Source organism: Bidens hawaiensis, unplaced genomic scaffold, assembly GCF_021521415.1.
Source record: "Bidens hawaiensis isolate Kalapana, Puna unplaced genomic scaffold, B.hawaiensis_p1.1 tig00008945_1, whole genome shotgun sequence".
NCBI lineage: Eukaryota > Viridiplantae > Streptophyta > Magnoliopsida > Asterales > Asteraceae > Bidens > Bidens hawaiensis.
The window spans coordinates 899884-926152 of record NW_027491649.1 but is presented as its reverse complement, the minus strand read 5'-3'; the positions used below and the strand labels follow the sequence as shown (position 1 = coordinate 926152).

The following is a 26269-nucleotide window of genomic DNA, read 5'->3' as shown; positions in this document are numbered from 1 at the left end:
GTCTTGCGCCCGCCGAGATGCAAGAATTGGCAAGCCAACTTCAAGAGTTGACTGCTAAAGGATTCATCCGCCCTAGCTCTTCGCCCTGGGGTGCCCCGGTGTTGTTCGTTAAAAAGAAAGATGGATCGTTTCGCATGTGTATTGATTACCGCGAGTTGAACAAACTCACCATTAAGAACCGGTATCCCTTACCGCGCATTGACGACCTCTTTGATCAACTCCAAGGTGCCTCTTGTTTTTCCAAGATTGATCTCCGCTCTGGCTATCACCAGTTGCGCATCCGCGATGAAGATGTTCCGAAGACTGCTTTTCGAACTCGTTATGGCCATTTTGAATTCTTGGTCATGTCCTTCGGTTTAACCAACGCACCCGCCGTTTTCATGGATCTAATGAATCGGGTGTGTAGGCCTTTCTTGGATAAATTCGTGATTGTGTTTATCGATGACGTTCTGATTTATTCTAAGACCAAGGCCGAGCATGAGCAACATCTCCGATTGGTATTGCAAAAGCTTAGAGCCGAGCAGCTCTTTGCCAAGCTCTCCAAGTGTGAATTCTGGTCTGATGAAGTACAGTTTCTTGGCCATGTTGTGAACAAGATGGGTATTCATGTCGACCCATCCAAAATTGAAGCAATCAAGAACTGGATTACGCCGACCACTCCTTCTGAGATCCGTTCCTTTCTGGGCTTAGCTGGTTACTACCGGCGCTTTATTTCGAACTTCTCAAAGATCGCTTTGCCTTTAACAGCTCTAACGCACAAAGGTAAACCGTATATTTGGGGCTCGAAGCAAGAAGAAGCCTTTCTAACGCTCAAGCGTTTGTTGTGTGAAGCTCCTGTCCTTGCGCTACCTGAGGGTAATGATGATTTTGTCGTGTACTGCGATGCCTCCAACCAAGGTCTCGGTTGTGTTCTTATGCAACGAGGCAAGGTTATCGCTTACGCATCGAGGCAACTCAAGGTTCACGAGAAGAATTATACAACTCACGACCTCGAACTAGGCGCAGTTGTTTTTGCCTTGAAGATCTGGAGACACTACCTTTATGGTACTAAGTGTATCCTCTACACTGACCATAAAAGCCTTCAGCATATCTTTGATCAGAAGGAACTTAACATGAGGCAACGCCGATGGAACGAACTCATCAGCGATTACGATTGTGAGATCCGGTATCATCCTGGTAAGGCTAATGTGGTAGCCGATGCGCTCAGCCGCAAACCCTGCCAGCTTAACTGTATCTTGCCGCGCACGCAGCTTCACTTCGCGCCGATCCAAAGCAACCTTGAATCGCGCATTCGTGACGCCCAGCGCGCATTCATCAGTAATGGTAACCTTCGCGCCGAGTTAGCGTGTGGCGCGGAAGCACATTTTGTGCCCAATCTGAGTGGGATTCTCTGCTATCTCAATCGCATCTGGATTCCCTTTGATGAGAATCTTCGCGCTGATATCCTGAGTGAAGCGCACAAATCTCGGTATTCTATTCATCCTGGCGCTGATAAGATGTACAAGGATTTGCGCATTACTTATTGGTGGCCCGGTATGAAAAAGGATATTGCTATGTTCGTAGCTAAATGCCTGACTTGTTCTAAGGTAAAAGCTGAACACCAACGCCCATCTGGTTTGCTCGAACAACCAGAAATTCCTACGTGGAAATGGGAAGGTATAGCGATGGACTTCATTACCAAGTTACCTTTGACAACAAGCAAACATGATAGCATTTGGGTAATAGTGGATCGTTTGACTAAGTCTGCTCACTTCCTGCCCATTCGTGAAAACTACCGTGTTGAGCAACTCGCGCAGCTTTATGTCAAGGAAATTGTCTGCCGCCATGGTACTCCTTTGAGCATCATATCCGATCGCGATGGCCGTTTTATATCTCGCTTTTGGAAATCTCTCCAATCTGCGCTAGGAACTCGCTTGGACATGAGTACGGCATATCATCCTCAGACTGACGGTCAGTCTGAGCGAACTATTCAAACTCTTGAGGATATGCTCCGATCTTGTGTTCTTGATTTTGGAGGTAATTGGGATTCACACCTGCCTTTGATTGAGTTCTCTTATAATAACAGCTATCATTCCAGTATCGGTATGGCCCCATTTGAAGCACTTTACGGTCGTAAGTGCCGCTCCCCGATTTGTTGGAGCGAAGTGGGTGAAACTCAAATAACAGGACCCGAACTTGTTCAAGAGACAACCGATAAAATCGCCAAGATCCGTGATCATCTGCTGACTGCCAGAAGCCGACAGAATAGTTACGCAGATCGTAGGCGGAAGCCTCTCGAATTTCAAGTTGGTGATCTATTTCTCCTCAAAGTGTCGCCCTGGAAGGGTGTTGTCCGCTTTGGGAAGAAAGGTAAGCTTGCTCCTCGATATGTTGGACCATTTAAGATTCTCGCGCGTGTAGGAAAAGTTGCCTACAGACTTGACCTGCCGCCCGCGCTCAGTAATGTGCATCCAACGTTCCATGTATCCAATCTCAAGAAGTGTTTAGCTGACGAGAGCCTTCACATTCCACTTGATGAAGTTCAAGTTGATGAATCTATGCATTTCGTTGAGAAGCCTGTTGAGATTATGGATCGCGAGGTTAAGCAAACCAAGCGCAGTCGCATCCCCATCGTGAAAGTTCGCTGGGAGTCCAAGCGCGGAGCCGAGTCTACATGGGAAAGGGAAGATCAAATGAAGATCAAGTACCCGCACCTGTTCTCTGCGCAACCTACTTCGAGATAAATTTCGGGACGAAATTTCCTAAAGTAGGGGAGACTGTGACATCTGCCCCGATCCGACCAGACCCAGGTACCCGTTTCTCTGATCCGATCTCTTTCTTTTATGATTTAACATTTATTTATACTTATATTTTACTTTTAATAATAATAATATATTTTTCCTTCCCGCCTCTTTCTCTCTCTTTCTTTCCGCCGTCCCGTCCCTCTTCTTCTCTCTTTCCGCCTTCTTTTCCCTCTTGTCGCCGTCCCGCCCTTAAGCCTTGTTTCCCTCTTTTTTTCTTAACTCGTTGCTTGTCCTTTGGTTCTTCCCGCCTAAGGTTGTCTGCGCAGCTCCACGCGCCAGACTCCTTACAAGGAAGCCTGCGTGAAGACCAGTTGTTCCTGCGATACGCGAGGCGAACTGTTCTCGCAGCGCGCTAAGAATTGTAGTTCTTCTCGCAGCGCGCTAAGAACGGTAGTTCTTCCCGCGACGCGCTAAGAATTGTAGTTCTTCTCGCAGCGCGCTAAGAATTGTAGTTCTTCTCGCAGCGCGCTAAGAACGGTAGTTCTTCCCGCGACGCGCTAAGAATTGTAGTTCTTCTCGCAGCGCGCTAAGAATGGTAGTTCTTCCCGCGACGCGCTAAGAATTGTAGTTCTTCTCGCAGCGCGCTAAGAATGGTAGTTCTTCCCGCGGCGCGCTAAGGATAATAGTCCTTCCCGCGGCGCGCTAAGGATCGTTCTGTCTGCCTTCGCCCTCGCGCGTGCGCTCAAGCCTTCTCGCGCTAAACCCTTTGAGTTTTCTTCTGTTTAATCTAGCCGTTTACTTTTGTGTTGTCTTATCTTCTGTGCTGTTGACCTGACCTATCTTATGTCTGAAAAGCCACTTTTGGCGCAGCATGCGCACCAACCCCATTGGTTGACAGAAAAAGTGACTAACGGTATCTTTTGAGATCTGCTTTTCCATGCTTGACCAGTACCTTTATCTGACCCGCCCATGCCTGTTTACTGTTCCCTGTCAGCTTTCTCTTGTCCCCTGCAGCTGCCATATCTTTTGATATCTTTTGCTTTTGGAATCTTTTACTTTTTGGAGATCTTTTCCTCTTTTCTAGGGATTGTGTTCCCTAGGGTTTCTCTATAAATAATAATATTATTTTCCTAACACATCACACACAAACACTTAATTTAACCTCCTCCTTGCTCTCTCTGCCGTCTTCCTCTCTGCCTCCGTCTTCCTCCCTGTTCTGCACTGCTTTTCCGGTAATATATATTATATATAATAATTTACTTATTAATTATGCTAACTTATAATCAAGACTTAAAACAAATCATTAAAACAATAATCTTATTTATAGGTTAACTTGTGCTTGTTTAAAGTTGGTTCTTGCTTTATCTTACACCGCATCGTTTATCAAGTGAGTAATCTCGTACCTAATCCCTTTTTATTTTAATGTTTTGGGATGTTCATGTGTTCGTACAAACTTAGAGTCTTAATCTGTTTATGAACTTTAGTCGTGCAGTATCCCATGTGTTGAGGACGTAGACTTGGCTGTTTATTTGTATGTGTGGATCATTAACCGTCTTGTCGGTCTATTCCGCAGTTCTCATGGTACCATTAGATGAACACGGGAGAACTATCGTTTTTGATTTTCTCTTTTGTTTACACTTGCACAGTCTTTCTTGTTTGTGAGCACTGGCAGTCTATGAATCTTAGAGTTGGTCCCGATCAGATTACACCCTTGTTGAAAACCAGACATACACATGTTGCGCGCAGATTTATTGTTATCTATGTATTGTATTAAACTTGATTTCTCACCAACGCGCAAGTGTTTGACGTTTTATTTTAACACATGTTCAGGTTTGCAGTAGCTGTTTTGGAGCTTGTGGACACGTAGGAAGTTTTCTTTATTTTGGACCTAGATTAAAATGTATCAAGACAAGTTTTTGCTGTTCGAATATTATGATTTATAATATATTGATTTATGATGATTTATGTTACCTTGTTTACTTTGCGCGTGCGCGAATGAATGTATTTATTAAATATTGACACCCAATAGTGTCACGAGTAATGAAACAATATGTGGCGCCCCGATGTATAATCCGCCTTTGGTCGGGGTGTTACATTCAAGGCCCTCGAGGTTGAAGTTCAGGCCCGGCTCGAGGCCCGTTCCTAGGCTGCCCAAGCTGTTAACGAACAGCTTCGGCTGGCTAATGAAACTGCAAGGAACGCAACCGAGAGGGCCACCAAGGCTGAAGCTGTTGCTGAGCCTCTACGCGTGGAGAATGAGGAGCTTAAAGCCAAATTAGAGGCTCTCCAGCAGGCTCATGATGCCTTGGCGATGGAAGACGCCAAAAAGCTCCAAGAGATCTTGGACCAGAGGGGGGTGCTTGACCACACTGAGCGGAAGCTAAAGGGCGTCGAAGAGGCTGCGGCTAAAGAAGTGTTGCTTGCCAACCTCAACAAGAGTGAAGCCGAACGCGCCCGTAACGAAGCTCAAGCTGACCTCCAGGAGGCTCTGGTTGCCAAGGAATGGCTTCTTCGAGAAGCGTTGTCTCTGGTATGCTTTTCATGTCTTTACGCTTTTCTTTGTAAATAGAAAAGGTTCTGATACTTGTATATTTTCTTTTTTGTAGGTTGTGCATCGAGTCTTCACGGAGACGTCTTATGACGATGCTATGAGCGCAGCCCTCAACGCTTCTCATGAGGATGGGGAAAAGGCCGGTTTCCTGCTTGGTCTAGGGTTCGTTGAGAAAGGCATCCCGCCTTCCAACTTCCCTTTATTTGATGTAGATACTGAAGCTGTATACAACCAAGCAGTGAATCAGTATGCCGCCTTCCCGCATCCGGTGGTGGAGAAGGTAAACGAAGTTGCTGCTGCTGATGATGGGCTAGCTATCCTTAAAGCTTTCCTTGAACTGCCACGCTCTACTGATGGTGCTGGTCCAAGGGGAATTGCCCCTGAAGCTTGATCCTGAAGATCCCTTCCCACTGCTAGGATAGATTTAGCTTGTATAGATTTATATTCTTGTAGGCGGGTAGTTACCCGGTCATTCTTGTAATGAATATTATGAAATATAAATCTTTGTGCGGGTAAGACCGCTACTTTCACTGGATTCCTTGCTTTATAAACGTTATATGACTTGCATACTTTAGTTTAAATTAGCAATTTTCCAAGTGTTTAGAATAAGTTAACCTTTGAACGTGGTAGATAATAGGTTGAAGTTTTGCTTCCTCTTTCGTGATTGTGCGGGTAGGACCGTCACTTGCACTTAGTAGGATGGCTAAACTTTACCTACATCTGACCTGCGTGGAGGTTTTCCTCATCTTTTTTGAAATTTCTAAGTGTTTAGGATAAGTTAACCTTTGAACGTGGCAGATAATAGGTTGAAGTTCTGCTTCCTCTTTCGTGATTGTGCGGGTAGGACCGTCAGTTGCACTTAGGATGGCTAAACTTTACCTACATCTAACCTGCGTGTAGGTTTTCCTCATCCTTTTGTTAGAAATTCTCTGTTTTGAATAAGTTTTCCGTTCGTCGCGCGGTTGTCAATAGGTTCGGTTTCCTCTCATGATTTGTGCGGTTAGGACCGGCACTTTCATTTAGTTGACCAAAGTTTACCTATGACTGACCTGCGTGAAGGTTTGCCGTTTTTTGGGTTTATGCGGGTTTTGCCGCCTTCCCCACGCAACGACTTTCCACGTAATTATGCGGTGAAAACCGGCATATTAGTGTTGAATAAATTAACCGTTCGACGCGCGGTTGTTAATAGGTTAGTGTTCAGTTTCCTCTATCATGATTCATGCGGATAGACCGGCACTTTCATTTAGTGGGATGACTGAACTTTACCCTTCAACTGACCTGCGTGAAGGTTTGCCGTTTTTTGGGTTTATGCGGGTTTTGCCGCCTTCCCCACGCAACGACTTTCCACGTAATTATGCGATGAAAACCGGCATATCCGTGTTGAATAAATTAACCGTTCGACGCGCGATTGTTAATAGGTTAGTGTTCAGTTTCCTCTATCATGATTCATGCGGATAGACCGGCACTTTTATTTAGTGGGATGACTGAACTTTACCCTTCAACTGACCTGCGTGAAGGTTTGCCGTTTTTTTGGGTTTATGCGGGTTTTGCCGCCTTCCCCACGCAACGACTTTCCACGTAATTATGCGGTGAAAACCGGCATATCCGTGTTGAAAGTTCATAAAGTATAAATGTAAAATCATCAGCGTCGATGTTCTAAGGAGAATCATTTCCATTAGAAGTGGCTCTGGGCCTTTTCTTTACAAATTTGGAATTGATCTACATGCAAACTGTGTAATTGAGCTCCCTTCCCTGTTGTTGGGATGGGAGTGCCATCGAGCCGATATGCACCTGGTTCGGGATCTCGTTCTTTACGCAGCATGTAGTCTCCACATTGAAGCTGCAATTTTATTCGTGTTTTCCCCAGCTGGGGTTCTACACGCATCAGCCTGCTCAGCGTTCATTGCGCCACGAGGTGCGCGAGCGTCCCATCTCCGACAAATGCTTCGACCATGTCCTTAACGTCTGTGCATTCTTCAGTGCTGTGGCCTTTTGTCCTGTGAAAGTCACAGTATTTGCTCCGATCAGCATTGTGACGATGTCGGATTATTGGAGCCTTTGGCCATGGGAGCTCCTCAGTGGCGAATATCTCGGTGACGCTTTTGGTGAGTGGCGTCCATCTGGAGTTCTGGTTTGACCGTACGTTATCCCTTCCGCCTAACCGATGTTGCAAGCCGGATGAGGTGTCAAAGTTTACCCTTGACTGCCAAATTCCTGGCTTCCGCTTTTTGTTTAGTCGGGCGGTAAGGATGTTGTCTTCTCTTGTTTTCTGGGTGTAGAGGTTTGTGCTCTGGGGGAGATCTCTACCCAGTTGCTTCTCCGTTTCCGCAAAGCGTTTTGCTGCTGTCATGATGGCATCCCATGTGGATGGCATGCCATCTTTACCCGTTAAGGTGCGGATGAGCTCTGGGTCGTTCGCGCCCTGGATGAAAGCATCGCGAACAAGATCTTCGCTGATATTACCCAGACTTAGCTTCTTTGAGTTGAAGCGAGTGATGAAGTCTAGCAAAGATTCATCTTCCTCTCGAATGCATTTGAGGATTGTCCATTGCTCTTCGGTATACTTTCTTTGTTGGCTGAAGTGTTGGCTAAACTTCTGTTGGAAGTCTGCCCAGTCGTAGATGTGGTTGATCGGTAGACGATCGAACCACGCTCTAGCAGCCCCAACAAGCGTCATTTGGAACACGTAACACCACGTAGGTTCCGTCCAACTACTGACGGTTGCCCCCGCTATGAACCTGTTCAAATGATCGTCTGGATCAGATATACCATCGTAAGTGCCGATGTTGGACATCTGTTTGGCACTTTTCGGGGCGATTGCTTCCGCAATGTCCCTTGCAAATTTGGACGTTCCCGTATTTGCCACAGTTGGTCTAAATGTTTTGGAGAAGTCACGTGGGCTTCCACCTGGGTTTTTTGGTTTGAAGGCTTCCCCAAAACGCTTTCTCGGTTGGGAGTCCGTTTCTTTACGCTTCCCTTTCGCCTTATGACGAGGGTTTGCGTCTCTATCGGATTCCTCCGAATCATCGTCCAAGTATTCTTCGAATTCGTCAGCCTGTTGGACGGAACGCAAGCGTTCGTCCAACTCAGCTTGAAATTCCTTCTGACGTGCCTCCGCCCATGCCTTAACTTCATCGAGTGCTTGGCGGGGGAGCCTTGTTCGTTCCTCTAACTGGGTATCGGTGAATCCCAGTGAGCGATTATTTACTGCACTTGCCCCAGCTTGGGTAACTGGGGTAGTGTTCGTAAAATTTACTTCACTTGCCTCGGCTTGGGTAACCGGGGTAGTGTTTGTAAAGACTGTGTAGCCGGTATTCCCCCCAGTAGCTGGGGTTGTGGTTACCGGATTTCTTTAACCATCTTTCCAGAAGTTTGAAAAAACTGAAAAGAAATGAAGTTCTAGCTTTTACCCACGGATGGCGCCAATGAAGAAACACTAACCGGACCCCGGGCAGATTACGGATAATCTGGGGGTTAGATAGATGCTTCCCACGAGGGGTTAGACCCGGCAAAGATGGTTCTTCTGATAACCTGCAAAACAGACACCGTGAGCTCGTCACTGAGAAGGGGGGGTTCCTCCTTGTGACCACCCTCCGGCGTGAGAATCAGACTAGATTGCTCTTGAATATAAATGTATATTAAGAGATTGCTAGAGCAGTTATCAGGTATAATATGATGATAATGTGATAAGATAAGATGATCATACCATTTGGGGTATTTATAGCCGTAGGTAGGTTTCCAAGGAGGTGTGGCCGGCTGAATAGTATTCCTGTTCTACCAACTGTGGCCTACGCACGTGCCCTGCTGGTAGTTGGTGGGTAGGCAGCGGCTGATAGTGACCAGGCCTGCTGTGTACTATTCCTTTTCCACCAACTGCCGGCTATGCACGTGGTATGACAGGAGTTGGTGAGTAGGCAGCGGCTAATAGTGACATACAGTACAAGAGCATGCTGCTCGTCATACTGTTGCAATAAGCTGTCGTATCTTTAGTCAGATCTTTTGCCCATACCTCGTCAGGTACAGTACAGAAGATCTTCCCGTATCGTACGGACTGGCTTATTTGGGCGGGAGTATTCCCCCTCCCGCCTTTGTGCGGGATTGTTCCCGGCTTTGCTCATTCCTTCAGGTGACAACTGAGTGATTGAGAGCTAAGTGCCTTGTGCGTGTAGCCTTGCTGCGCGGGTGGCCTTCCCTGATGGCTTGTATCCGCAGCTGCGGGAACAGGCAGAGTACTTCACCATTGGGAGGCATTTCCTGCGGGAACAGCTTGCGTACTGCGCGTAAGGACGTCACGTCTCTGAGCATGGTGGGTCCTGCGGATCCAGTTGGTTTCTGCGCAGACGTCCCTCTTCAAGGTGAGTCTTGCGGGTCCAACTGGGCTCTGCTGGGACCTACCTCTTCACTAACAAAAGTTAATTTCATGCAGTTAATTTTACAAGTTTGATTACATCTGTTCAAGCCATAAAAAACCCACACCAAATCACCATATTTGGAGCTAAATTTTGCAGCAATTTTGAAGATCAATCATCTGGTATTATATTCTGCTTCATATCAATTTTATTCTGATTTTTAATTCGTTTCCAATTTTTGTTCAAAATTGTTGACGGGGTTCTTCTTTTTATCGATTCAGAAACGATTTCTGAGTTATTGATTTATAAACCAGTTTTTTTTATCAAGCGTGCAAGTACACTTTTAGCTTTTATATTCAATTAATATTTTGTTTAAATAGATATGAAGTCATTAAACTTTGCTTTCGTATATTTCTAGTCCCTGTTATCTCATATGGACATGTGGTCCCTTTGTATCCTGTTTTTTTAGCTTCCATTATATTATTTTATGTTTGACTTAATTTTGATGGATGATTTCCCTAGTTAACCATGTGTTTTCTAATTATCTAGCTAATTGGTAGCATGTTTGAGGAGGAAACTACGTTTACGCGTAAACAAAAACGAAAATGAAAACCAGGACAACATAGTGTTGCTAAGGGTCTAAAGAAATTGAGTGAGGATGAAATGGTTGTTGAATTCGATAAAAATCAGATAACGATCGGACCAACCACAAATTACTTTGATTCTGAGCTTGGAGTGTCATCTAGAAAACATTTTTAGTATTGGATTCCAAACGAAGAATGGAGAAAGTTTTAGTTGGAAATTAAGGTATTGTGTTTTATTTTTTGTAACTTTTTAAAGATACGAAATATGCGTTAATAAATATACATGTTTACATGTTGTGTGTTAAATAATTAGGTTGCTTGGCATATTCCAAACGATGATGCACAGAAAGTTACAATTAGAAGAGCCAGAAATATGCGTACCGGTTTTTTTAGTAAGAGATTTACAGAATGGAAAAAAGATCCAGAAAAGAAAAATCATATTCTAAAGTATAATTATCTTGACGAAACAAAGTGGGAAGACTTTCTTAAGTTAAGGTTAGCCGAAGAAGCTAAGGTATATGTTGATATTGTATATTATATATATTATTATTGTAATAGTGTCAAAAATATTAATGCAATATATAATTTGTTGATTAATTTGTAGGCAAAAAATGAAAAGGCAAGTTCAAATGCACAAGCAAACAAACACTTACAAGTTTAGGACGCATGAGATATAAGGGTTTGGGGAAAAAAATGGACACAATATGGCCTTCACTCGTGAAAAGTTGTCCAAAACTTGCTGAAATAAGTGACATCTGTTGTCAACTGTGGGTCGTGGCTAGAAGGTAAGTAAAAATATATATTTATTTCTATATATTAAATCTGTCGAATGCTTAAACATTTATATTTTACATATATGCTTACTTATATATATAGATTGCTTCTGAGGAATAATATGAAACGTGATGAAACTTATGGTAACATGCAATCTGATCCATTAATTGAAAATCTTGGACCTGAGCATGGGGCCGAGCACGGGCGGTTTCATATTGTATAGGTAATGACATTATATGAAAATAAGTTTTTTTATAAGTAACTGTATTTATTAATATTTGTACTTTTTTTTGTTAAGTTTATAGGGAAATCACAAGTTCAAGGAGGGTATTTTAAAGATTGTTGGAAAGGGTGGACGAGACCCTAGAGTGAAGTCAATATTACATGACAATGGTTTTGGTATGATTTATATTTCTTAGTTGATTTATTTATTTAAGTTTTAAATAATTTATTGTAGTGTCAACAACAATCATCCAATTGGGAATGTGGTTTCATGGTGCTCAAATATATGTTTGATTTTGTGTATACTTATCAAAACAAATTTTTGGACCTTGTAAGTATTTTATATCTTATAATTGTTTGATATTATTAAATGCTAACTTATTCTATTTTATCTCTTTTTAAGATGGTGCACGACATGACGTTTATTATCGAAACAGAGATCGACAACTTACTTGAGAACTTGATGCCGGGCTTTTTTACGAAGTTTGGTATACTTGATTAGAAGTATTTTTCGTTTAGATTTAATTGTATTTTGTTTAATAGATTAACAGTCTGTGTTGTAAACTTATGGATTTATGCATTTTGGTCTAGCTATATGTTGAAGTTTATATTGTAAAATTCTGGATTTAATGCATCTTGGTTAATTTTGTTATTTCGGTGGATTAACTTGATTGTTAAAATTGAGCGGTTTAAATAGATTTGGGAGGTTAAATTCTGGATTTGGCGCCATAATAGCAATTTATAAATGTTCATTTGACGCGGTTTGCGAGTGGCTAAAAATGTTTTTTTAGAAAGTTGAGTTGTTTATTTGCCGCGGTTAGATGATATTTGACGCGGTTGAAAAGGGTGGCTAAAAATGATTCTTTGAAAACTAGAGTGGAGCATTTGATGCGGTTTTGAAGCATTTGACGCGGTTTCCAAAACCGCATCTAAAAGTAAGTATAGCTTTTGAGGCCCTATATTTTGACGCGGTTAAAAACCGCATCTAAAGCTCATTTTCACCGCATCTAAAGCTTGTTTTTGTACTAGTGAATTTACAATTATGAAACTTAGCCAATATCCAATGAATTTTATCATTCAAATATCTGCTACTGCAAGTTAATTGTAAAAAAAAAAAGAAAAAAATGATCATTTATTTATTTATTAGTAATCGACATTTATATTTAATATATGTTTCAATTGTCTCTTTAAATATTAAAAAAAGCCTAAATTCTAAACAAAATATATAAGATTGAAAGACCTAATAAAGATCGAGTAACTTTATAAAAACAAAAATCTTGAATGGATTTACAGTGTAACACTGGAGTCTGGAAACTTAATTAGTCTTGGCCATTGGGTACGCTAAAAGTTTCAATTTTATCTTTGTTAGATGGTTGATTGTTTGATACTAGGTATTGGGCTTTGGTAACTCAGGCTTTTACAGCCCATGCGGTTGGGCTATCATATTACCAAATACCAAATAGTGGTGTAAACCCGTTAATAATTTTGTAAGTTATCAATTAATAACTGAACTGGTAATTAACCAACATCGTCAAAACCGGTTAATCCAATAACCAGTTTTAACATGTGCAATAACCTAACTTATGAACTGATTTGGTTAATAACCATTTATCCTAATAGTTCCCAAATGAAATGGCTATGGTTAAACCAAAAATGAATCGGTTAGAGAATACGAGTCAATTTCAAGATTAAGGGAGAATGTTGAAAGTTACTCTTGAAACGAGTTAAAAGAAAATTGAAGGGGTTAAGTGCAAGTTTAGTTTTAATTGATTCAAAAGTGTAGTTAAGTCACTTATGCATTTTTTTTCCTAAATCGGGTCACTAACCTTTAAATCGAGTCTCACCGGATTTTTTTTGTGTCAAGAATGAAGGAGAAGATGTGAGGGTCGGGATTTGCAATATATGTACTTATATTTAAAAACATAAATAAACGTTAATTATATTATAAAATAAAATCCATGTCACACTCCACATCAATACTAAAAAAAGGAAAAAAAAGTATTCATAGAAACCAAAACAAAACATGCTATAAAACATGTTAAAACATTTAATTTAATAGAATATGAAAGTTGAGTGGGTTAATCAGAACACTTTTAAGTTTGAGTGATATAACCAGAACACGTTTAAAACTTAGTTACTATAAAGTTACCCCCCTTATAGTTGAGTAATTGAGAGCAGAATTTGACTAGGACTACATATTTTCTAGTATAAAAAAAATTCTAAGGTAATTGTAAAATGTGGTTTTTGTTTATAATAATATTGAAAGGGTCGTGATGAGTTACCATTATTTGTGTTGCTAGATTCAATTAATTCCAACAACCAAATCGGTCAACAGAAAACCGGTTTATTGTAAATCATAAATAACTTAAATACTAAAATATAAAGTCAATAGTATTCTCTATTTATTTGCTTTTGATATTTTCGAATCAACCAAACATAATCTCATTACAAAAAAAGAAAGAAAAAAGACATGCACGCATAATTTTATTTTATATTGATATTTTCTAATTAACCAAACATATAATCTCATATGATATGAAAACGCTTCTCCTATTGCAATTTCATCTTCATGTAAGATTTCTTTCACGAGGAGCTCGCTTTCTCCTATTGCAACTTTCTAAAATCTTTGATTAATTTATTTATTTGAGAAACGGATGTAACAACTCGGTTTTTCCATTTTAGGTTACCCGACCCATTTCAATGTTTGAGAAATTTTATCGAGCTTATCAAGTTAATTTTAATAGGATTCTTAATTATTTATATATTATATATTTAAAACTTAGAATAGATGGCAAATTTAACCCAAACAAGAACTATAATCCCATTATGTTTCCACCTTCATTCTTTAAGGGCTAAACTGCAAATATTATATATAAACTTCATTATCCGGATTCAACTCATACCCGACCCGTGAATATATCCAAACCCGCAACCAAATCTTGTATCCGAGACCCGTGTGATGTAGCTTGGGCCTTAATTCTCGTCGGTATCATGGAAAGTGAATAAAAAGATCTGCTAATCTTGCCTTATATGATCTGCCAACACTCGTTAATATGCTAATTGATCAATTTGCGATTCATATTTCTTATTATAACAACCGACAGCAACTCGTTAACCATTATACAAGAAAACGAATTTCATAAATCAATTAAACCTCCGGATATACCCTCCTAACCCTCGCTGTCATATCCCACAAACTTAATTACATTATTTTCTTGGTTTGAGCGTGTTAGTGATCTGCGATGGCCGGCTATTTGGTGTCTCGTTTAACCCGTCGTGTACCAGTATATAAGGTAATTGTTATACGTATTAGAGTCGCTTCTAACCTATAATCATTAACCCTAACATCAATTGCTTGAACATCATGTATAATGGCGGATTGCAGAATTAGGGTTCTTGAGTTTGGGGGTTTTCTGTTTGTGTTTGTATGTAAAGTATTGTTTTCGTTCTTTAAACATCTAACACCCCAGCTCAGCTGGTGGTGTGAGTGTGTTCTAAGGTTAGGGCCGGCTGGTGTCATGGGTTCTAACTAGAGATGGGCAAAAAAACCGGTTGGTGAACCGGTTCAATGGTTTAAACCGAAAACCGGTTTTTACAAAAACCGGTTATTTAAAAACCGGTTTGACTGGTTTAGTAACCGCCGGTTCGTATATCGGTTACAAGTTCTAGAGAAAAAACCGGTTACTGAACCGGTTATGGAAAAAACCGGTTAATTTCAAAACCGGTTATTATGAAAAAAAACCGGTTATTAACCGGTTATTTTAAAAAAAAAAAACCGGTTAATTAAAAAAACCGGTTATTAACCGGTTCTAACCGGTTTCTAAACCGGTCCTAACCGGTTAGACCGGTCCGAGTTTTGCACCAAAAAAACCGGTTAATAAACCGGTCCGGTTATTTAAAAACCGGTTTTTTTCCAGGCCAAGAAAAACCGGTCCGGTTATTAACCGAACCGGTTTATTTAAAAAAACCGATTTGTGCACCTCTAGTTCTAACCCCCAGCCCAGCCTTTTATGTTTTACTATTTTCTTTAGGTTTAATAATTTATAAATCAAATATCATTAACATTAATATTAAATATAAACACTATTTTATTTAACCGACACTTTTAATTCGCGTTTCCTCGTCGCGGAATGTTTTGCAAACTCGCCATGTATGTGTGCGTGTGTATATATATATTGACTTCGTTAACGATTTAAAATTCAAATTTGTTGAAATATTCTTATTAAAATTACTTATTTAAAAACGTTTATTTTATAATTATTTATTTAAAGTATTATGTATTTATATCATATTTACTTTAATATTATATCTCAATTTATAGTAATCGGATCATTTTATTTAGTTTGTATATTTAGTTATTTATCCAAATATTAATATAATAAGTATTTTTATATCAAATCTATTTATTTTAATTTATTTCATTTATATATCTATCAAGTGTGAGCAATGAAATTTCATTAATAATGACAACATTCCGTATAAATAACAACAATAATAATCGTTTTACAATAATAATAATAATAATAATAATAATAGAGATCTATCATTCAAATCGAATAAACATTCTAATCACACTACTTAACTTCAATCACATTGAAATCTTAATTCATTAAATCGTGTATAACTTTTATAATTAATTTATATTATTATATCTAACTAGGAATCATTGACGGTATATCCCGAAGGGTTTACTTTCCTAATCATTCCTTAATTCGTTCATTTTATCAATGTGAGTAATCACTTCCCTATTTTACTCATTTTCTCACGTTTTGGGGACACTTGCGTACCATTTATCAAATTATTTATCTTATTATTTCTCAAACGCAAACTTTGATCTTTGTGTTGTGTATCAATTGAATGACTGTTTGTTACTTGCTATTTGCTGACTTGCTTACTTGAATCGCATTCAGAGAGGTCCAACATAATCTCATTATAGTATGATCATACAACCGTCGTAGTGGCCGGAGCCCGATCGCATTGGCAATGGTTTCACCGACACTCATTACTTGCTTAACATTTTCATTGTTTATACTCACAGATAACAGTTTTGCTTATTTTACTCTATTATTTATATCATTATATATTATCATTTTGTTCGCGTCAAAACTGGTGAATCTACTCACTCAACATGTGTTGTTGACAAATATATATATTTTGTACGCATTTGCAGGTTATAGATTGGATTGCTTATCGAACTGAAGCTCACGTGGAGATGACCTTAGGATGTTAACATAAACAAGAATAGTTGGTTTTGTATTGTAATTTTCTCTATTTTTGTTGTACTTAAATGTTCGTTGACAATTAATAAATTAATTAGATATTGTCTTTACAATTGCATGATAGTAACCTTGTGAGCTGTGACAATCAAATCACGCCCGACATTTCGCTGTAGGTTGGGGTGTGACAATGGAGAGTCTATCTTTCACAATCAAGTTAATGATTTGTTCAATACATGACTATGGAAAATTTACTGTCATAAAATAGTTGATATTTGAATTCAAATTGTTGATCTACACTTGTATTAAATGTTGGTGGTTTGTCACTTTCGAGCTTCTTGCTATATATGTTTTTTAGTGATATTGATTCAGTCGTTCGAAAAATAATGTTTAATCTAAATAGATAATTGTGAAAAACTCGTAAACATTTGTACATAGTGTATGAAAAATAGTCGCGTGTGGTGTGTTAGAGAGAAAACAAAGACAATTAAAAACTATATGATATTTTGCTGGAAGTGAGTAACATAATTGTATCATTTCTAACAACTAAATGAAAGAATTAAAACTTGATTTGAACATAGATTAAGCATCATCATCATCATCATCATCATCATCCATTCTCAGTAACTATTGATAGGGTCTGGAGAGGATGAGATATAGACAAACCATACCTCTATCCTAAAAAAATAAAGATGTTGCTTCCAGTGAGACTCTCGGCTCTAGGAAAAATCTGCATGCATGTAAAGCATAAAACCAATAATATATAGTAATAACGTGCTATAGATTCATCACTACATAACTAGAAAGCTACCACCAACATAGAGTGTCAAGTAAGCGTAGATATAATAACTGTTACGTGTCATAGCATAAAACAACATATAGACACAATCACAGGAAAACAGAACAAGCAAAGTCGACCTAACGCGTACCCTCCCCTATAGATCACTAACCCTAATTATACGTCTTCACGAACTCCTCCTATACTGGACCATGCTCTTGGTGTAAATCTAACACATCATGCATAATCCGCTTAAAGATTAACATATTTATTGAATTGAATCAAATGATTCAAACAAACAACGAATAAAAATGAATTGCAAAACTAATATTTCTAAATGGTGCTTAAACTTCTAAAATGGTATTTGAATATTCCTCTACTTTTGAAGTCTATATACTAATATGTTTCTAAATGTATTATTTGAAGCAAAAATCTTGATAGAATAATAAGATGAGTTAATAATTTGTTTCGTTTTGTTTTGTATGGGATAAGGAGAGTACAAGGTAGGACGACAAGACATGATAGGCGGTGATGGCGACGGGTCACCGAGTCGGTAATCAATGATTAAGCCACTATTCGGCCACTCTAACGTTAAAAGGCATGCATAGACCTGATGGCCGACAACACCCAGTGGCTTCCCATCGTTTAAAAAGTTACCACCTTGACCCGGTGACTCGGTTCCTCTATTATTTTGGTACCACTCCTCGTACTACTGCGCACCCACTTCATTTATTGCACATAAATGCCAACACCAACCAAATTATACCTATCCAAAAATGAACATCAACATACACAAGTACAACAATATGATTTTTAACTTGTTGCTCTTTGGTAATGAATTATCTTTTATTGAGTTTTTATATTTTTACAAGAACATATTGTTTGTGTATTTTGATATACGTACAAAAAAAAGGTTTATTTTAATATGTATTATAAACATCTATACACATATAGATTATTATAGTCTTCCGATGTACCCACTCGTAGGAAACTTGTTAGTGTACCCGTAATGGTTCCCAGAAAGTGAAAAACATCTTGCCCACATTGTGCCTCTGCTCAAGCCCATGCCCTCGACTCTCCAAAAACGTCCCGACGTTTTGGTGTTCCAATCATTTTTCACTTACGTGAAATAGTGTGTGCCTCCAGTACACATGCCTTTATAAGAAAATGATATGATAGAAAAAAAATAATTATAGAGGGAACCTATCTAATCTTTTTAATTATATATTTTTCCTTTAATAAATGAATTAATAAGGTTGTATTATGTGTGATTCAAGATTAAACCCATTGATTCGTTTGCATACGTGTTTAACTTTTTTTTTAATCACAAGACTTTAGAACCCAAACTTTGAAAATTGTTGTAAAGAATAATCTTTTGGAATTTTGTTCTATAGAATATAATCAATCTTGTCCTTTAATTACATGGTACGGTAACTTAAAATAAATCTTTAATTCTGAGGCATTTTTTTATATTGTTATCTTTATTTTATATAGATAAATGCACTTAACCACCAATCCTCTTTCTATGAATTTGTTGGAACTGCACAAGTTTATCAAATTTTCAAAGAAAAAAGTCAAGGCGTTTCATGCTATCTGCCTTATCACATTTTGGTAACCATGGAATACGCCGAATGATTTGGTTTTTAACAGCAAACCAGTTGTTTCGTCTAACATGGTGGGGAAATTAAGTCGCTTAGCTTCTTATGGGTGGAAAATCGATCCAAATAGAGTTGTTTTAACGTGGGAGGAATGAGAGGTGATCTCTTGTTGTAATTGGGTGTTTTGGGTCTGTTACTTCTCGTGTTTGATGGTTGTAAGCGATGGTGGAATTGGTCTTGCCTGTGTTTATACATATGTATGTAAAATAAAACTTTTAGTTGATTATTAAAAAAAAACCAATTTTTTAAATTTACATCTTTGTTTATTATAAAACTTGAATTCTACCATTTAAGGAGAGACACCATAAATCATGCATAGAGACTAAAACTAGTAACGTATTAAACCATCTAACCACAGAATTCATTAAAAGCTGACATAAAGAATATCATCAATCTTATAAATGCGGGACTAAATTAAAATAGAAGCATGGTAATAAATTCCATAGTAAATACCTATATATATAAATAGTTTTTTATTAATGACACGTAATTATACCAAACGGTGCCTTTTTATTGCCTTTAACTCATCTTGTCCCTCTTTAGAAAACGACATGCACACTCTCTACTTATCTATATACCTTACCTTCCTACCAAATCAATTCATTGCAATTCCACCTGCTCGTTTGTGATTTGTGCCATGTGAATGCCATATGTTTTAGCCATGTGACATGATTTAACATCATATATAGCCCCAATAACATTTCATTTATGATATATACTTCATTTACTATCTTCATCTTCTTCTTCTTCTTCAACATTCTTGATATATAGCTTGATACAAAGCACCAGTGCACCACCATCGTCTCTTTCTCGGCTTTTTACGGTGGTATGATGAAGCTTCGCCACTGCAAACACGGCGGAGTGTCACTTTGTGACATGTTAATGATCATTACTACTCTTTTGGTACCATTGAGTTATGCTTCTCCTTCATTTTTGTCGGTGAGATTCTTTTTTCATAATATAATAAAAAATCAAAATCTTGCTATGAATTAAGTTTTTTATATGAAATTTGAAGTTATGTTAGTTATTTATGTTACACCCTTTTCTGGGATTAAAGTTTAGCTGGTGTTGGTGGAGAATTTTCATGGATTGTAGAATAAAAAGAATGATATCTTTTGTGGTATTGCTTTAACTTCAAGTGTTCTTCCTTTCTTGAAATAACATAATTGTGTCATGTTCTCAAGTAAAGAATGTTGGGATGATCTTGGTGCATATTAAAATGATCCTAGATTAATGTGGTCCTAAGTAATAATCTTGTATATTTTTTTTTGTCGTAATTTAACAAATAGGCCCCATTTGTGACTATATGTATATGCATTGGTGATTCATATAACCAAAGTTTTTTTTTGTTATATATGTTGATAAAAACATTTTAATTTTGGACAAATTTCTGGTGGCGGATGTGTAAGTGAATTGCATTTATTGCCATCATAAAAGAAGTCCGGATTTGACTTTTGAAAGTCAAAAGAGTTACGTTTACCTTCAAGTTTGACAAATATTAGTAGCATAAGATTTTGTAGACGAAAATCTAAGGGATGCATGGGTGAAGGGAAGTTTGAATCTCTTAAAACAAAGGAGTCTTTTGTGGCAAAGGAAGTAAATTTCCAATTCTAACCACATGGGACATTGTAACAATTTTTTTTCTAATATTATCATGCAACTTTATACTCGTAGATTCATTTGCTCTGTAAAATATCATCGATAAATAAACGCGAGAGCAAATGAATAATCCTTTTGAGGCGTCTAGTAGAATGTTGTATGGTAAAATTCACATCCCTTTATAGTAGTTTAAAACATGTCGGTGTTGATGTTTACAATCATCTCATGGCTGAAACGTGCGGTTTGTTTGGCAGGAACCAATTGTTACAAAGCCAAGGCACTCGCGTCTATTTAAAAGCGCGTTAGAGCAAGAAAATGTGAGTTGCAGTTGACCTTGATCACTAACATCCACCTAGTATAGTGACATATGGTTTCATTTGGGTGTTAGTTATTGTTCTATGCTGACTAACTTTAATCTTTATGTTCAGTTAAATAAACAGCAGTCAGATCTTTGGACACCTTTGGTCAACCAAGGATGGAAACCCTGCATTGACTCTACTTCAACTTCTTGTAAGTGCATGTTTACCTCTACTCTCATAGAGCAATAAGTTTTTTTCTTTTTTTTTACAAATTCCAGCATAGCTTTGTTTTCGTGGTTTTTTCGGTTTGATTTTTTTAAGTATTCTAACGGTTATCACTACTCTAAAGTACCGTTGCCGGATTCTTCGGGATACATTCAAGTGTTCCTCGATGGAGGATTGAACCAACAAAGGATGGGGGTACGTCATATACATTTTAAATTAGAAACTATACAAAGATTATGTTTACACATGCTAATTTAGTCTTAATATTTCAGTTTTCTAATGTTCTTTTTTCTTTGATTAGATATGTGATGCAGTTGCTGTGGCTAAAATACTCAATGCGACTTTTGTCATCCCTTATCTTGAAGTGAATCCCGTTTGGAAAGACACAAGGTTGTCCCTTTGACTTTTGAATGTCAAACTTGTACTTACGAAAAGTATATTAATCATACGAATACTAACACAACTTTATCTTGCATTTGCAGCTATTTCGAGGATATTTTTGATGCGGATCACTTTATGAATGTTTTGAAGGATGACATATCTATAGTGAGGGAATTACCCGATGAATACGCGTGGAGCACGAGAGAATATTACGCCTCTGCTATTAGATCCACTCGAGTTAAAAACGCTCCTCTTCATGCTTCAGAAAATTGGTATCTTGAACATGTTTCTCCGGTTCTCGAGAGGTCAGAATATATGTTTGACTTTTAACTACACCGTCTTATAAAGCATTTAATTATATATCATCTAAACTTTAATCGCACTTGGTTAGTTACGGGATAGCTGCAATTTCCCCATTTTCTCATCGGCTAGCTTTTAACAACATGTCGGTGGACATCCAACGGTTACGATGCAAAGTCAACTTTGAAGCTTTGACTTTCGTTCCCCATATTAGAAATCTTGGAGATTTGCTGGTCAATCGTCTCAGGTTTCCTGTTGTTCAAAGTGATGATGTAACTGGCACCGAGTATCTTAAACAAGTCGTTGACACAAAAGGCATAAAGGGTCGAGGAAAGTTTGTTGCCCTGCACCTACGGTTCGACAAGGTACACCATACTTGACTTTCAAGGTCAAATGGACTAATAATCTGGATCAGTAAATATCAATATCAACTATGGATTGGAAACAATACCTTTGACCATAAAAGTCAAATACGAACTTTCAGGATATGGCTGCACATTCAGCATGTGACTTTGGTGGAGGTAAAGCAGAGAAGAAGGCTCTGGCTAGATACCGTAAAGCAATATGGCAAGGGCGGGTCTTGAACTCACGGTTCACCAATGAAGAATTAAGAAACCAGGGTCGTTGCCCATTGACACCCGAAGAGATTGGTTTACTGTTGACTGCTTTGGGATTTGAAAATAATACTCGCTTGTACCTCGCTTCACACAAGGTAAATCTATATTTTAACCAAATTCCATCCTGAAAAAAGTCAATGATTTGACTTTGAGCATACAGGTGTACGGTGGTGAAGCTAGGATCTCAGCTTTAAGAAAACTTTTTCCAAATATTGAAGATAAAAAGAGTCTCGCTTCTGCAGTTGAACGGGCTCAAATAAACGGGAAAGCTTCTTTATCTGCTGCTGTTGATTATTATGTCAGCATGCATAGTGACATCTTCATCTCTGCTTCACCCGGCAATATGCACAACGCAATGGTACGTACGCATACATTTAAGCCTTGAAAACAGGCAGGCCAAATTGTGTAATGGGTCAAAACAGGTTAGTGTCGCATTAATGGGTGTTTGAATTATCTAGTAACAGAAAATCTTGAATTATGTCAGGTGGGACACAGAACATATCTGAATTTGAAGACGATAAGACCAAACATGGCATTATTGGGGCAGCTTTTTATGAACCGAAGCATAAATTGGTCAGATTTTCAAGCAGCAGCGGTTAAAGGGCAGAAAAACCGCGCAGGCAAGATCAAGATGCGAGAAGATAAACAATCGATATACACATATCCGGTTCCCGATTGCGTGTGCCAACAAGATTAAGTTGGAGAACACTAGTTTGTCAAATTAAACAACACATCATATGGTGGTTGTGGTAGTTATGATTATAATAAGTTATGTGAATTATATCTGATCTCTCCTACGTTGTTGCAGTAGTTAACACACATGACATAATTTGTTACTAAAATAAACTCACGGGTCCAATGCTTTGAACTCTGGATCATTGCTTAAAATGAATCATCCAATGTGTTCACTACTATGCAAAATCAAACAGCATACCTAAGACTGCTTTACTAATCGGCGCCTTTTGAGCTAAGGCTATTTCCGTCTTTCTTATCCTTATCTGATGACGTGGATCCTTTGGCACTACCGCTTTTAGTCAACTCCTTGACTTCAGGTGAAGCAGTATCCATTCCCTCTTCAATAGGAAGAGTTCTCCTAGAACCATCCAATGCAACACCTAGGACTATGTTTTCTTCCATTGCAGCCGGTCGTGTCGCCTTTTGTTCGGTTACACTATCGCTTTCAACCGCTTCATTGCTCGGTTTTCCATCATCCACACTTTTATCTGGATTTGGCTTCTTGTCTTTTGCATCAGAACTTGTTTTCTTATCAGGAGTTTTTACATCAGAAGTTGATGAAGCACTTGCAGCTTTCACTTCTGGCTTGCTATTTGACTTTGTGGAAGATTTGTTGTTTTGACCTTTTGACTTTTCTTCTGAGTTGACTTTGTAATTAGGTTCTATTAACAGCAAGGGGCGATGTGGAGGTGCTCGACCACGAGTAAAAGTTGAAGCTGCAAACGGATAGCTGTCCAAATCAGAGTCGTTATACACCTTCTGAACCGTACGGATCGGAGTTGCGAGTCGGGCCCGATGATGACTAATCACCCTCAGAAGATCCAACAAGATAGCTTCCTTCACACACAAGTACTCTTCATGATGAGGAGTTTTCACAAAGCATGAGATCAGAATCTGCATAACAGATATTATAACAAGTTTATAGCAAGGGAGATTTATATAATCAAGATAATTAATCAGAAAGCACACGGAATAATAAGACCAACCATAAGGGATTGATTTTCAGGATCAACATTTTCAAGAAAAACCCTCCGATGCAATCTTTGTTGTTCCACTTGAGGGTTCTTTGCTAATACTTTTCGCATATCAGCTACGATAATCTGCAAAAATAAGAAGCTAAATAATCTTGATAATTAAAGAAAGAAATAAGTAAATAAAGAAGATAAATCATGTACTTACATTGATCTTATTGACATCTAAATGACTTATAGCTAAATGAGTTTTAATACGCCAGTGAGTCTTCTGGGTCATATTTCTCACTACATTCATGGTAAACTTGTGATTTGGAATATGAATAGCTTCACGATCTTCACCTCTTATAATTGTAGGTGACCACCACCCAACATGCTACACATTAAAATAAAAGAACATTAAAAGAACATACGCAAGTTGCATCTTGTAATGTCTTGTAAAAAAACAAACCTCTACAGTTCCAGATACTTCATAGCCTTCAATCTTAGCTTTAATCCACTCGTTGGCAACAAACGGACGTGTTGCATGAATCATAACACTTGACAGAAAATTTGTGAATATCTACATTTACAGGTAACTTAATGAATATCTTTTCATGAATATATTTATATATCAACTAACAAATTCATAATATGTATACCTCGCGACCAGCAAGTGTGAGCAAAACAGTCCCGAGACCACCTGCAGTTAACCATTTCTGTGTAGAAAAACCTAACAGCTCCATGAAAAGTGATACAGCTGCAACCCATACTGCAGTATATACAGCTTTGCCAGCAAACTGGAATCCCATCTGCCAACAGAACAAAAGAAAATTACAACACTATTAAACAAAAGGCTATTAATCTCATTAAGAGCATTGACAAGGAACAAACATTTCTTGCATCAGTAGCATCACTTGTCTGCATGAAAAAGTTCTGTGTTTGTTGGATTGCACTGTGTTAAAGATTTAAGGAAAGGATTAATTACAACAAAGAAACCAAATCATTAGCAAATCAAAACAGACAAATAGACAATATACCTGGATAAACAGTAAGCAAGTGCAAGAACAGTTGATAATGATTTCACAAACGTTAATAACCGACTTTTAACAACCTGGCTAGCCTCTGATGGCAGGACAATTGGATCTAATGCTCTGCATAAAAACTAAATACAATTAATATCATATTAAAGTTAGTTAACATGCATAAATTAGATACAACCTGCATATAAGTATTGCTCCGGTCCATAATAACAATGGCTGAAGGTATGAAGTCATAACATAATGTGAATTACTCTTTCCCCAACTCCCATAACTCTTCTGCAAATTTTGAAATTAAATTCAAACAGAATAACAAAAAAATAACTGAAAAACCAGAAAATTTGAGTGAAGATGAGAAAAAAGGTACAAACATTAAGAAAAGTTTTTCTGATTTGACGCATTAGTGGCCCGAGGCCCCATACAGCGAATACAACAAGACCAACTGCTGGAAGTAGCTTCAATATTATTGGTTTACCTTGCAAACCACTGCACAAAGTTTTAACACAATCATCACGCTTAATATACTTTCAGTCAGATTAACTAAATAATGTTTTTGAAACGTGAAAGATCACCTTGATAAAGCAAGAGCAGCATTCTTGACAGCAGAAGCTGAAAAGGCTTGTACTGAATTAAGCGCGCACTTGCACTTAACTAGATTTAGTCTATTAGGATCTGTACTTAACGGTTGGTGTAACTGAACCGAAAGCATGATACCAAAAGAATCTTGTCGCTGCAAGAGACAACACATATAAGGGGTGGGTATCAACGTCATATCCCAATATGAATGTTCAACCTTAAAAGAACCATACCGAAGCCAGCGATGACAGACTGGCAGGTAACATATGCAACCTGTTGCTTCCAATCAAACCATGTCGCATATACATCGTAAGGTTGTTATAATACCCCTGGTTCTTGTAAATTCCCCCTTTGTGAGAGAAATTCAAAGAACCAGTCATCGCCATCAAATGATGAAAATGCAGTTACAACATTCAGAATAGAATCCGCATCCAAATCAGCAGCAGCAGTAGTTTGTGTTCGACCGCCTCGCCTACGCTACAGACGAAAAACAAATATCAAGTTATTTGTAAACATAATCTAAAAGCATAAACTTGCAGCAGAAGCAATATAGAATCATCATTTGCAACAATTAGGTATTAACAGCTTGCAGTACACACAGAATAACTAATTATCTATATTATAAAAGGTATGCTTCGATATTAAATCACCAATAAACACAAAGCAAACCCTAGAAATAACTTATTATTAGA

General features: G+C 38.3%; 3 protein-coding genes across 4 annotated transcripts in view; 1 reads left to right on the top strand and 2 right to left on the bottom strand.

Moving 5' to 3' along the window:
* LOC143530391 (very-long-chain (3R)-3-hydroxyacyl-CoA dehydratase PASTICCINO 2-like) overlaps positions 1–26269 on the bottom strand; it is a 265235-nt gene that overhangs the window by 18024 nt on the left and 220942 nt on the right. The gene's annotated exons all lie outside the window — the stretch shown is intronic.
* On the top strand, positions 19241–23087 carry LOC143530422 (O-fucosyltransferase 39-like). 2 transcript variants are annotated; one of them, XM_077025967.1, is made up of 10 exons: positions 19241–19794; positions 20709–20771; positions 20883–20964; positions 21103–21173; positions 21280–21368; positions 21461–21664; positions 21751–22024; positions 22144–22371; positions 22437–22634; positions 22761–23087. In XM_077025967.1, the coding sequence occupies exons 1-10, from the start codon at positions 19684–19686 to the stop codon at positions 22971–22973; spliced, it is 1533 nt and encodes a 510-aa protein (XP_076882082.1). In that variant the 5' UTR covers positions 19241–19683; the 3' UTR covers positions 22974–23087. The 2 variants fall into 2 exon arrangements, with proteins under 2 accessions (XP_076882082.1, XP_076882083.1); XM_077025968.1 differs by lacking the exon at positions 19241–19794 and adding an exon at positions 20198–20616.
* On the bottom strand, positions 23104–26250 carry LOC143530421 (mechanosensitive ion channel protein 2, chloroplastic-like). Its single transcript, XM_077025966.1, has 11 exons — positions 25811–26250; positions 25574–25731; positions 25373–25487; positions 25183–25280; positions 25002–25115; positions 24856–24916; positions 24624–24773; positions 24434–24544; positions 24191–24358; positions 23998–24111; positions 23104–23905 (listed from the first exon to the last, which is right to left on the bottom strand). Exons 1-11 carry the CDS (start codon positions 25961–25963, stop codon positions 23225–23227), a joined length of 1923 nt encoding a protein of 640 aa, XP_076882081.1. The 5' UTR covers positions 25964–26250; the 3' UTR covers positions 23104–23224.